The 12,616-nt window shown below is 47.1% G+C and overlaps 1 protein-coding gene across 8 annotated transcripts in view; it reads left to right on the top strand.

Moving 5' to 3' along the window:
• Lig1 (DNA ligase 1) overlaps positions 1-8,188 on the top strand; it is a 35,645-nt gene extending 27,457 nt beyond the window's left edge. For 4 of the 8 annotated variants that reach the window (XM_075991322.1, XM_075991313.1, XM_075991303.1 and 1 more), the window contains 9 exons: positions 17-127; positions 629-700; positions 2,943-3,087; positions 3,243-3,325; positions 4,674-4,826; positions 5,542-5,595; positions 6,251-6,394; positions 7,745-7,837; positions 7,931-8,188. In XM_075991322.1, the coding sequence (XP_075847437.1) occupies positions 17-127; positions 629-700; positions 2,943-3,087; positions 3,243-3,325; positions 4,674-4,826; positions 5,542-5,595; positions 6,251-6,394; positions 7,745-7,837; positions 7,931-8,014 (939 nt within the window). In that variant the 3' untranslated portion in view covers positions 8,015-8,188. The remainder of the gene's footprint in view (positions 1-16; positions 128-628; positions 701-2,942; positions 3,088-3,242; positions 3,326-4,673; positions 4,827-5,541; positions 5,596-6,250; positions 6,395-7,744; positions 7,838-7,930) is intronic. The other 4 variants (XM_075991273.1, XM_075991282.1, XM_075991293.1 and 1 more) reach the window with 2 other exon arrangements.
• Positions 8,189-12,616: the final 4,428 nt, after the last annotated feature.

The following is a 12,616-nucleotide window of genomic DNA, read 5'->3' as shown; positions in this document are numbered from 1 at the left end:
TATCCTCACTTTGCAGATTAAACTCCCCTCTGTCACTTCTTTCATCCTGGACACTGAGGCTGTGGCCTGGGATCGGGAAAAGAAGCAGATCCAGCCATTCCAAGTGCTCACCACTCGAAAGCGCAAGGTAGCATTGCCACACTCTGTCTCTTTCCTCCCGGTCCTGACTTTGGGTCCTGCCTGGCCCCCTAAGGGTCAGAGTGAATCTGGATGTGGTCTCCTAGCCTTGGCGTAGTGACTACCATCATTCCAGCCATCACAGTCTCACCCCAGGATCCCAGTTAGGAAAGATAGAAGGGTCCTTTTCCTATATCTCATTCTCTGTGAAAGGCCTATTGGGGAGGTCACACATCCATTACCTCAGCTGGCTTTTCTTTTATATCTAGTTGGCTAGAATTGTGGCATTTTTGTCATCATTAGCTAGCAGCAGGGGAGGGTGGAAAGCAAATCATGCAGTGAAGGAGAATGAAGTCAGGATTTCCCAGAAGCCATCCTCACTCAGGACTTGTGTCTCCAGCATTGCTGCCTCCTCGGCAGTGTGACCTTTTCTGGGGAGAGGGGCATGATGGGATAGGGCACAGAAGGTCACCTCCCCTTCCCTCATGCCTGTTGTTTATTTTGTTACTAGGAGGTGGATGCATCAGAGATACAGGTGCAGGTGTGTCTGTATGCCTTTGATCTCATCTTCCTCAACGGAGAGGTGAGTTCTGCTCTGTGACAGGTGGCCACACAGAGTGGCAGGTTGGAGTGAGTTTGGAGCTGTCTCTGGCTCCCATTTCTGATTCTGCTCCATCACTGAGCTGCTGTGTCTTGCTCAGGCAGTGGCTTTCTAAGTCTGGGCTCAATAGGCCAGAGGCCCCCAGACCTCTTGCAGTGATTTTAAGGACTCCTCATGCAGTTTTACATCTCTATGATAGAAGTGGAGTTTTCTCCCAGTGATTTCAGAAGCAGTGGAAAAACCAGCCTCTGTTCTGTTGAGCAAAAGGGTCTGCATACTGTTAATCAGCCAGTGCCTCTCTTCTCACTATTTTTAAGTAGGTGTGTGTTTTATAATATCCACTGTCTGGAGGTGTGTAGGTGTAGCACAGTGGTAGGGTACCTGCCTGGCTCGCTCAAGGCCGTAAGCTCTGTTTGCAGAACATAAAAAGGGGAAAAAAATAAGTGCTATTTTGACATATTGAATGCACTGTTTTTTTAACGAATTAACTATATTTTAAATTTCTTGATATCGTTAATATCAAGAAGTAATAACTACCTCTCCCCTACCCCTAAATAAAAGCCCTTTGAAGAGAGCCCTCAAGTACTTTTTAACAAGTTGTGGCTCAGTGGTAGATCCCCTACCTAGACTCTCTCAGTGAGGGTTTGGGGGCATGGCTCAGTGGTAGAGCCCCTACCTAGAATCCCCCAGTGAGGGCTGGGGTGTGGCTCAGTGGTAGAGCTCCTGCCTAGAATCCCCCAGTGAGGGCTGGGATGTGGCTCAGTGGTAGAGCCCCTACCTAGAATCCCCCAGTGAGGGCTGGGATGTGGCTCAGTGGTAGAGCCCCTACCTAGAATCCCCCAGTGAGGGGCTGGGGCATGGCTCAGTGGTAGAGCCCCTGCCTAGAATCCCCCAGTGAGGGGCTGGGAGTGTGTCTCAGTGGTAGAGCCCCTGAGTAGAATCCCCCAGTGAGGGGCTGGAGCTCAGAAGTAAAGTACCTGCCTACTATTTATGAAACCATCTTATATCTCCAGTATTTGCCAAAAACATAAAAATTAAAAAAAAAAAGGCTATAAAGGGTCTTAAGAATGAAAGCTTGAAAATGGTCACTTAGGGTACTAGTTAAGAAGCTGATGATTCCTGTCACAGAAATCGTTCTTAACCAGCCTGGAGAGAACTTCTCCTGTATGCTCTAGGGGGTTGGGCTGAGTAACAAGATCTCCCATTTTTTTCTTAACTTCTCTTTCTGCTTCTCTCTTGATGTCTTCTGTCTGGGCAGTTCCAGTCAAATCTCTATACCTGGTCTAGACCTGAATCTGTCACTGGGCTATGAGGAGAAATAATGGTCTATACATTTCTGGCTAATTGAGCCACAGAGTGCAGATTGTTTGACCAGACAGATGAGTCTGTTATAGAGAAGTAAGGTTAGCAGAGGCTAGCTTTTTCTTGGATAGATAACATCTTATTCAGGTTCTGTCTGTCTTGTCTGTGTTTATAAAGTTTGTATGTTTGTGATCTTGCTTCATCCTCCTGAGTTAGCAAGCAGGCATCAACCCCTACCTAACTTATTTCACCATTGCTTATAAAGAACCTTAACATGTATGAATTTTGATAACTGGGGGGGGGGGGCATCCCAGACTCATTCCCATATCTATTAGATATTGAGGGACCATTGCATTGATAATCACTTTCTCATTTCGAAGGGGATTCTCAGTCCTTCGTTAGTGTGGGGATGATCCTTTTGAAAATGTGTATTAATCTCATGGCTCTAACCTTTGTTGGGTAGTATTTAAAATGACAAGAAATGGGGCCTACGAGATAGCATTTAGCATATAAAAGTGATTGTCTGGCAAGCTTTGTAACATGACTTCAGTCCCTGAAACCTGTGTGAAGATGAGAGAACTGACTGCACAGAATTATCCTCTGACCTCCACACATACGCCATGGGTACCCATATCTTCATATTATGATAAACAAATTAATAATAGATAAACACTAAATTATAACTCCACAAAGTGTTCATTCTGGCTGGCTGGATGATGGCTTCCCATTAGGTAATCCTGAGTTGAGCATACTAGGGGGCTCTGCTTTTCTCTGATCCCTCCACCTGCAGTTAGAGTTCTGGCAGTCCTGCTGGCCGCTGGCTTTCTGTAACCATGTGTTATGTGTGGCCCCTGTGTACACTGTCAAGGTCTGGGCTTTTTTTGTTTTTATTTCCTCGGTGTTGTCCGCTTTCTCTCCTCAGTCCCTGACTCGCCAGCCCTTGTCTCGACGCCGGCAACTGCTCCGGGAGAACTTTGTGGAGACGGAGGGCGAATTTGTCTTTGCCACCTCCCTGGACACCAAAGATATCGAGCAGATCGCTGAGTTCTTGGAGCAGTCGGTGAAGGGTGAGTGCAGCCAGATCTCTCTCAGGGTCTGAAACCTTGCTGTAGCCTGGGCTGGCCATGTTTCCATTTCCCAACCCCTGAGATTGGCCTGGAATCCTGCCTGCTCAGGCCTCGTGAGCCACTGGTTCGCAACCAGGCTTCCATGTTTCCTACAGACTCCTGTGAGGGGCTGATGGTGAAGACCCTGGATGTTGATGCCACCTATGAGATCGCCAAGAGGTCACACAATTGGCTCAAGGTGATTCTGGCCTCTGCCTGGCTTCCCCAGTATGGATGTCTGTCCCCACTTATGCAGCGGAGTCTCCAAACACTTCCTGTTTGAGCATGGGTCCCATTATATGATTCTAACCCAGTCACATGTCCTGCCTCAGCAAAGCGTGGCTAATGGCTCTTCCTGCAACTCCCTGTGAACTATATCAGGGTGAGGAAGCCAAGCCAGGTCTCTGTGCTCCCTGTGCTGTGTCATTGTTGTATGAAGTACACAAAGGAGAGTCCTCAGGGTTGTTCCAAGATAAACTGTCTCTGGTGAGCTCATGAGGAAAGAGTCACCCTGGTTAGGGAGGGCTTGGGTACAGAAAAGCCATCCAGCTGGACATCTGGGTCCAGCTCTGGACAGCAGGAAGGGGTGGGCCGTGTGAAGATGAGGGTAGAGCAGCTGGACTGGAGAGCCACAGCTGCAAGGGCCAGGAGGCTACAGGGTGGGCAGGGGAGCAGGCTGTAGACTGTGTAGCACCTTGGGCCCTGTGAGATGAAACTGGGTTCTTTTCTAAAGGTTTCAGGAAGTCAGCAGGGTCTCAGAGAAAGTCTGATCCTATTGTCACTTTGCAGAGGTACTCTGGCTACTTTATAGAGAATAAGCCAGTGTGATGTAGGTTTGGGCAGAAGTGAGAAGGGTGTGGGGGAATGTTTTCTTGCACAAGATGGCAGGCACTTGGATCACTGGGCAAGCTAGGCCTGCTGTGCATTTCCTCTTGGCTGTGGTCTGTTTCTTCTGTCTAGAAGCAACTCATTGTGTGTTAACCTTCCCTGCCTTAGCAGTAGTTCACTCTTTTTTTTTTTTTATTTTTTGGTTTTTCGAGACAGGGTTTCTCTGTAGCTTTGGAGCCTGTCCTGGAACTCCCTTGGTAGACCAGGCTGGCCTCGAACTCACAGAGATCCGCCTGTCTCTGCCTCAGTAGTTCACTCTTGTACCTACTTACGTGCCTGTCTGGCACTTAGCTGGTGCTTCATAAGTGTTTCTGGAGTGGATGGGTAAGTGTGAAGGAATGGATTGAGTAAGTTAACCTTGACTGTTTGGGGACTGAAGCAAAGAGGGAAACAAGAAGACCCCCGAGCTGGGTGTGGCACATAGTGTAACCCCAACACTCTGGAGACTGAGGCAGGAGAATCCAGATTCCTGCTCAGCCTGGAAAGATAAAAGATGATTCCCCTCACATACTTCCAACCATTTGCTTTGTTTCAAGATGAAAAGTCCTTTCAGCTGCAGCTTTCCCATGAGCTTTGCTCCTCTTCCTCGGAGTTCTCAAGAACTTAAGGACAAGCCCATCTGCCCTTCTCCCCTCTCATCCCTCACTTCTCTCCTCCAGCTGAAGAAGGACTACCTTGACGGTGTGGGTGACACTCTGGATCTTGTGGTGATTGGTGCCTATCTGGGTCGGGGGAAGCGTGCTGGCCGGTATGGGGGCTTCCTGTTGGCTGCCTATGATGAAGAGAGTGAAGAGCTGCAGGCCATATGCAAGGTCCTGGGGAGTTGGGTGCTGGTCAAATGATGGGGAGGGATACAGTTACACTCTGAGATGTGCATGTGCAGGCTCCACTGTCTCTGAATAAATGAGTCATATCTCACATTTACCCATGTGATCAGGTGGCTTGTAATTTGTCATATTTTGGGCACTAGTCTGTGGCCAAAAATATATTTTGCAATATTTTTGCATTTTTACAGTGTTAATCCAGAATGGGGTTTTAAAAGCATTATTGTTAGGACAGAAGGCAAACAATACGGCTATCAGTACAGACAGGACTTGTCTAGCTAGGAACTTACATAACCGGTTTAATGCTAGCTGCCAGCATAGATTATGACTACTTCCTTTTTAGCATTTCCTAAATGATAGTTTTAAGTTTGCTGGTAGTGTTAAGAGTAGGAGTGGTGAGTGGTGGTGCAAGCCTGTAATCCTAGCTCTTGGGAGGTAGGAGAGTCACAAGGTCAGTGCATGTAGCTCAGCAGTATAGGTGTTGTCTAGAAACCCCCAGTGAGGGCTGGGGTGTGGCTCAGTGGTAGAGATCTTGCTTAGACATTGGAGAGACACTGCAGAGGAGATGGATCTTTCTAGAAAACAAATGGCAGTACATGACATATACAGCCTTTCATTTATTTCCTATGAGTTTTGGCCCAATGTTCAGTAGCATCACCCTAGCTGGTCAGATGAGCTTCTAATTTGCCATATTCTCCTGCAGCTGGGAACTGGATTCAGTGATGAAGAGCTGGAGGAGCATCACCAGAGCCTGAAGGTAGGCCCCGTGACTACCCAGTGCCTCTCATCACACTCACCTGTGCCAGGGTGCTGACAGCATGGATTCTGAGAACATCTAGGTTCAAGTGCCAGATCTGCCAACTACTTCCTGGAGATGCTGGCCAAGGGATTTCATGTTGCAGCACAGCATACATGTGGGAGCTGTCCCTTAGAAGTGCTATGAGCCTCTAGAGAAGGACTATCTCTCTTACTGGTCTCAGGCATTTTGAGGTGTGAATCTCTGTCCTCTATAATGGTATTTTCAGGTCAGACCTCATCTTTGTCCCATTCTTGGATATCTCTCTGCTATTCCCTAGGTTTGTGCCTCCCTCCTCAAACTTCTCCGTGTGTGTGTGTGTGTGTGTGTGTGTGTGTGTGTGTATGTGTATGTGTATGTGTATGTGTATGTATGTATGTATGTGTATGTCTCTCTGGGCTTCTGCCTCTCTGTATCTTTAGTATTCCTTCTCAGTCCCAATGGTGTCTTAATTTTTCCCTTTTCCATTTCCTTTGGATACTCCATATTTAGTTCTTGGTCTTAAGGACTGCTTAGAGAAACATCTCTACTTTCTTCTCTTCCCTCATTTCTAATCCCTCTCTCCCAAAGCCCTGGCTTTTAGGCTTAACCTCATCTCCTTTCCTTCTCACTGCAGGCCCTGGTATTGCCGACCCCACGCCCCTATGTGAGAATTGATGGGGCAGTGGCTCCAGACCACTGGCTGGACCCCAGTGTCGTGTGGGAGGTGAAGTGTGCAGATCTCTCTCTGTCCCCCATCTACCCTGCTGCACGGGGCCTGGTGAGTGCTGGGGTCTGGGAAAGACTCCAGGAGGGAAGGCAGAACTGATGGGGAAGCACTCTGGGTCATGCTCCTCCTGTGTGTTGATTAAAAAGCTGTGAATATATTTGGGTGTCAGATATTCTCAGCTGTAGTAAGAAGACAGTGACATTGTTCCCTTTGGTAGCATCTGACCTTCGTCTCTGCAGTAACTTGAGAACCTAGACTTATGTGAAAATTCAGCTTCCCCCTCCCCCCATGTTTCCTTTATGACTGAAGTTGCTACTTCACCCAGAATTAGTTGTTAATGCTGCCAAGTTTTGCAGTTCCGTGGCTAATGTCCCAGTGTCAGAACAGATCAGTGATGTAGCCTTGTTGGCTATAGCAGTCAGTAGGCAGCACACAGGAGATAGTACCACTCAAATTTAAGGCTTTTCCTTTGACCGTTCTTCCTGTCCTGAAGCATGACTGGCATATACTTTCTGAGTATAATCATACCTGTAGTTTGAAAAGTATACCTCCTGGGTTTTTGCTTTTTAGGGTTACTTGGTACTTAAGTCAGCCTGGTGCATGCTGGGCAAGTTCTCTACTGCTGATCAGACCCTCACTGGGGGACTTTCGGCAGGTGCTTTACTTCTGAGCCCCATCCCTGGCCCCTCACTGGGGTGTTATGCTCTATCATACGTTTCTTTCTTTCCTCTATTTTTACTGTGTGTTTCTGTTTTTGTTTTTGTGCTTTTGATATTTATTTTGAGACAAATTCTTATCAACCCACACAGGCCTTGAACTTGAAATTCTCCTGCCTCATCTTCCTGAGCAGCTGGGGTTGCAAGCAAGTTGTTCCAGGCTTGGTTTATCTTTCTCTCTCTCTTTAAATCACACTTACTATATACTAGAGAGCAAGGGCTCTTGGTACCAAGTGCAAGTAGTTGACCTTTGTCCTATACACTTCCAGTGATGCAGCCATAGCTTAGTAACTGGCACATTGCCCATTTAAACCTCATAGAAATGCCAATCTGTGTGCCTATGTTCATAGGTGAGAATGAGCATCACAGAGAGCTGAGGTAACTGGCTCATAGCTGCTTGACAGTTGAGAGCTGCTAGCTGGTTTTCAGTACTTGTGCTCATCAGGATGCTAACAGCACAGATAACAATAGCAGCTGGTATTTCCTGAGTGTTACAGCACACTGGGTACCAAGATTTCAAACATGCTGACACCTTCTTTAACCTTTACAGCCCATTGCTCAGTCCCATAAGCTAAGGCCCAAGTCAGGAAAGAGGAAGAGACTAGGAAATCACTTGTTAGATTATTGCAACTAGAGCCCTGCAGAACCTGCCATCCCCCACCCCCATGACTGTTCTCTCTCACAGGTGGACAAAGAAAAAGGTATCTCCCTTCGTTTCCCTCGGTTCATTCGTGTCCGTGGAGACAAGCAGCCAGAGCAAGCCACTACCAGTGACCAGGTGAGGCCCTGGGAAGGCGGTTGGTTCTTGCCAGGAGCCATAGAGATAGGAGTAGCTGGCAGGAGCTGCTGATACCCTCTACCCTTTCCTCAGGTGGCCTGTTTATACCGGAAGCAGAGTCAGATTCAGAACCAGCAAAGCTCAGACTCGGACTCCGACTTTGAGGACTGCTATTAACCCCCTGGCCTCCTGGGCCTGGAGTGGAGATTGAGGGAACCTGGGTACTATTTGCTTGGTGTGTTGACTGGTGTGTGTGTGTGGGGAAATAGGGGTGGGATACTGGTACTGTGAAGTTTCATTTTCTTAAATAAATGACTATTAAATACCTGCTCTGTGAGGAGGTCTACACTGAGCTCTGTGGCATTACTCTGTGAGCTCACACGGGGTATAGTATATGACATGCCTGGTGCTACACAGGTTCCCAGTTCCCTACTGTCCGGCAGCCTCCAGCTACTCAACACATGGCCATTGCCACCTAAGACTAGAAGAGCTCATTGTATTGTAAATAGCCACACGTCACTAGTGCTAATCATTTAATAGCAGTAGTTGAGAGCCTTCATGTTTTAACTTCTTTGAACTCCTGGTATCTGGCAGGTTGACAGTGTCATGCTGTCTCTGCAAATATAGATGAGGACATTGATACTGCTAGGGGCCACCAAGCTCCCTGGCTAAGAGCACCAGCACTCATGGCTTCAATCCAGTGGCCTGGCTGGCAGTCAGTTCCATATCTTCCTAATACTGTCTCTTGGGAGACAGTGGTTGCAGTGCCAGGTGTGTGGTTCCAGTGTGTGCCACCTACCATCTTGCCACCAGGCATCATCTTAGAATCCGCAATTGAGCATTTCCGTCTTTAGTCCACAAGATCAGGAAGTGACTGACTGCTTTGCTCATGGCTATGCCCTGAACATAATGTCTTGTGTATGACAGGTGCTCAGAAGTACTAGATGAGTGCCAGCTTCCTTTGACACATGACCAGAGACTAGGCATCACTGCTAGTCATCCTGCAGTGTTCCTTTCCTTTTCTCTTGTGGTTCAGGAGGAACTGTGGTCCTCACAGAGGCGTAGATAGCCCTAGCCTCTCTTGTCCTTGAAGGTCACCTGAGGCTGGAGAAGACAGAGACGTGTTATAGAACTTAGGTAGATGTGAAAGAAAGGCCCCTAAGATGAGAGGGAGAATCTTCTAGAAAGCCCTGCTCTTCTGAGTTGGTTCCAGAAAGAACTGGGCCCTGGCATCTTTCTAGGGACCTGCAGCAAGTCTCTGGCCACCAACTGGAGGAGACATATCCAGGTCTGCACAGCGAGAGCCATTCTCTTGGGACGCAGTAAGGCCTACTGTAGTTGAGTTTTCTATTGCTGTGATAAAACACCATGACCAAAAGCAACTTCAGGGGGAAAGGGTTTATTTTAGCTTATAGGTTCACTTCATTATCACTGAGGGAAGTCACAGTTGGAACCTGGAGGCAGGAACTGATGCAGAGGCCACAGAGAAGTGCTGCCTATTGGCTTGCTCCCCATGACTTGCATGGCCTGTTTTTCTTTTCCTTCCTTCCTTCCTTCCTTCCTTCCTTCCTTCCTTCCTTCCCTCCCTCCCTCCCTCCCTCCCTCCCTCCCTCCCTCCTTCCCTCCCTCCTCCTTTCTTTCTTCCTTTTTGTGTTTTGAGACAAGGTTTCTCTGTGTAACAGCCCTCGTTGTCCTGTAAACAAGGCTGGCTTCGAATTCACAGATATCCACTTGTCTCTGACTTAGTGCTGGGATTAAAGGCGTGCGCCACCAGTGCCCGGCTTTGACCTGTTTTCTTATAGCACCTAGAACTACCAGCCCAAGGGTGGCACTCCCCATAATGAGCAGGTCTTCTCACATCAATCGTCAATCAAGAAAATGCCCTACAGATTTGCCTACAGGCAACCTAATGGAAGCATTTTGTCAAGATTCCATCTTCCCTACCTTGTGTCAAGTTGACACAACTCTGCCTTCACAAAGCCCTTTAAAAGCAGTTGTCCTGGGCAGGGAGATGGTTTAGTCAGTAAAGTGCTTGCTGTGTAAGCATGAAGATCTAAGTCCAGTCTGCCCCAGAACTCATAATTACAAAAAAGGTAAGGCATAGTAGTATGTGCCTATAATGCCAGCATAGAAGCAATAGTGACAGCAGGATCCCTGTGGCTCATGAACTGAATTGCCAGGCACTAGATTAAGTGAAAGGCCAGACCCACCTCAAAAACTAATGTGGAGTGTGATTGAGGAAGATACCTGACACTAACTTTGAGCACACATAAGCACACATGTCCCTGCACACTCACATGAATACACCAATAGGAGTATGTATATATGCACACAGAAACAGTTGTCTTTGAGGTCTTGTGTTGGCTACAATTGGCATCCTGCCTGGGCTGTTAAAAGAGTTAAATAAGGTGAGGAAAGAAGGAGCTTGAAGCACAGGGGTTAATGTTCTCCGGCTAGCACAGTACTTGTGGGATCTAGTTGTGTTAAACCTGAGCCTGAACCAAGTGGCTTTTTGCCTTCTTGCCTTGCCATTGATTTTCCTCTCATTCTCACCAGTGAGCCCTTCTAGTTTATAAGTGATTTGCATTTAACAGGTGGAAATTCTGAGTGATGGGGGAGGACTGAGATAGGATTTATCTTGACCTCTCTGCTTCAGGCCTCATATTTACAGTAAGTATGCCATGTGGACCTCACACACACCTATAAGAATATGGAACCTATTACGATCGAGTCTGCTAGGAAGGAATCATGCTGATGTCTAGAGTATGTAGACACTGAAGAAACAAGCCTGGAGTTAGATGAGCAATGGGCTCAATAATCTTTCCCCAGAGAGTGAAATCCTGCTCATCTTAAAAGTTGTCACAGGCCTGTTTAGGTGGAAAGATGATAGAACAGGGGTTTGAGTATATTTCAGAGAGCAACATGGGTTGAAGAACTGAAAGCGACACTCCCAATTCAAGGTGAATCAGAATGACCAGATCTCAGTCACGTGATTACACCTGCTACAAAGGTTGCTGGGAAGGAGTTTTTAAACCACCCAATTGTGAATGGAATTCACATTTTTCCATATGGACACGAAATGAGTCAGACTTTGTCTTAAATGTCTCATTCATGACTTCATCTACCCCCTCCCATGAAGCTATTCTATTGGTTCATGTTGGAGCCCACAAGACTCAACGGTGAATGCACAACTGACAGACCAATAGGCAGATCCACGTGAAGTGTATATGTACACGTCCACATAGAATAACCCATTTTGCAGAGCTGTGGGGACACTTGTCTTTTGGGAAAGTCACTGTCATATCTGTGGAAACCTTGTGAAGCCATGATTCTTCCCTTTGAAATAGGGTTTGTTCCCAAAGCACCTCAGCAGTGTGTCTTCTACACAGCCAGTGGAGCAACCTTGCTCTATTCCCCCATGCCAAGAGGCCTTGGAGCTGTGGCATTCACTCTTTGCTCTAACAGTCAAATTTACATAGAACCAGTCCCACAAAATTACCTGCTAACAGACCACATAGAAATTTCTATAGAAGACAGGACTGAGAGAAAGGCAGCATGCTCCACCTTTGCTAACCAACAAATCTGGGCATCTCCAAAGCTGGTTATCACCAAAGAGATTAGATGAGGAGAATGGGTGAGTTTGGTTCAGGGACATTTAGTAACTTTAACTACTGGTTTGGAATGTAAGGTACTTCCCCTTGAATGCTGGCTCTTTCCTGGGTCAGGTCACCTGTTCCAGAGTACAGCTTTGTCAGGTTCTACCTGACCTCTTTGTAATTTTGATATGCATATTATCATTGTTCTTGCCTATGGAATTTCCCAACTATGTCTGTAAAAACTAACAACCTCGTGATCAGCCCTTACTCTTTATTCTTCTCCTCACTACTTTTGTACTTCTTCCCCTTACTCTCCTTTCTTCCCCTTATTCTACTCCACACCTCTTCACTTTCTCCCCTCACATGAAAATTAGAGAACATGCAGAGGTAATGTACTTGAGTTAATTTTTTACCCTCAGTTCCTTGCCTGCTATAGATGTCCAATTCTGAGCCCTAAGGGATACTGAGGCTCGTACTCAAAGCTCCCCCTCATAGGTACAGTTATTTTCTATGTCTTTTGGTAAAAGAGAACCTTATCCACACCAGGGTGCTGTAGGAACTCCTTCAGCCAGTAGCCTCTAAGTTACCAGCTCATTTGGGAGTGGCCTCTAATATAAATGCTGATGTAAAGTGCATGCTCCCTCTCTCTTCTGGCTGCTGGATTTGGTTGCTGTTCCTGAGCAGATGACTGTGATGTGTGAGTCTACCCCTAAATAAATAACCCTCTCTTATACTCAATTCTGAGCTAGAGTGGGATTTCTTTTTAGTGTCTGTCTTCATCTGGTGCCCCATGTAGATGCCAAGTTCACACCTACTGGATGGACTGGTCTAAAAGGTCCAAAGGTCCACAGCCCAGAAGGTCTCCCCCCCCCTTCCCGCTCACCTCTCTTGCTTTCACCTACTAAGTGGGCTTTTTGTAAAACCCCACCACAGAGGAGCTAAGTGAGGTGACTTGGAAATTTTCCAGGCTCACGCACACCCCCCACCCCTCACTACCTCATTCCTTGCTGCGTGGCAACTTGCGCAGCTTACGGTTTGTTCTCCCTGCTTATAAGTTCTAGACTCCTTGCTCTGTGTGTGGAATTGATTTAATTACTTTTAGTTGTCAAGCCAAGCATATTTGTCAGGCACCAAGGCTGAAAACCAAAGCCGCACAGGACTGTTCTTGTCGCCACCGGTTGCA

The sequence above is a fragment of the Microtus pennsylvanicus genome, chromosome 1 (assembly GCF_037038515.1).
Source record: "Microtus pennsylvanicus isolate mMicPen1 chromosome 1, mMicPen1.hap1, whole genome shotgun sequence".
In the NCBI taxonomy this organism is placed as follows: Eukaryota; Metazoa; Chordata; class Mammalia; order Rodentia; family Cricetidae; genus Microtus; species Microtus pennsylvanicus.
The sequence above is the reverse complement of the archived record's forward strand: the minus strand, read 5'-3'. Positions and strand labels throughout refer to the sequence as shown.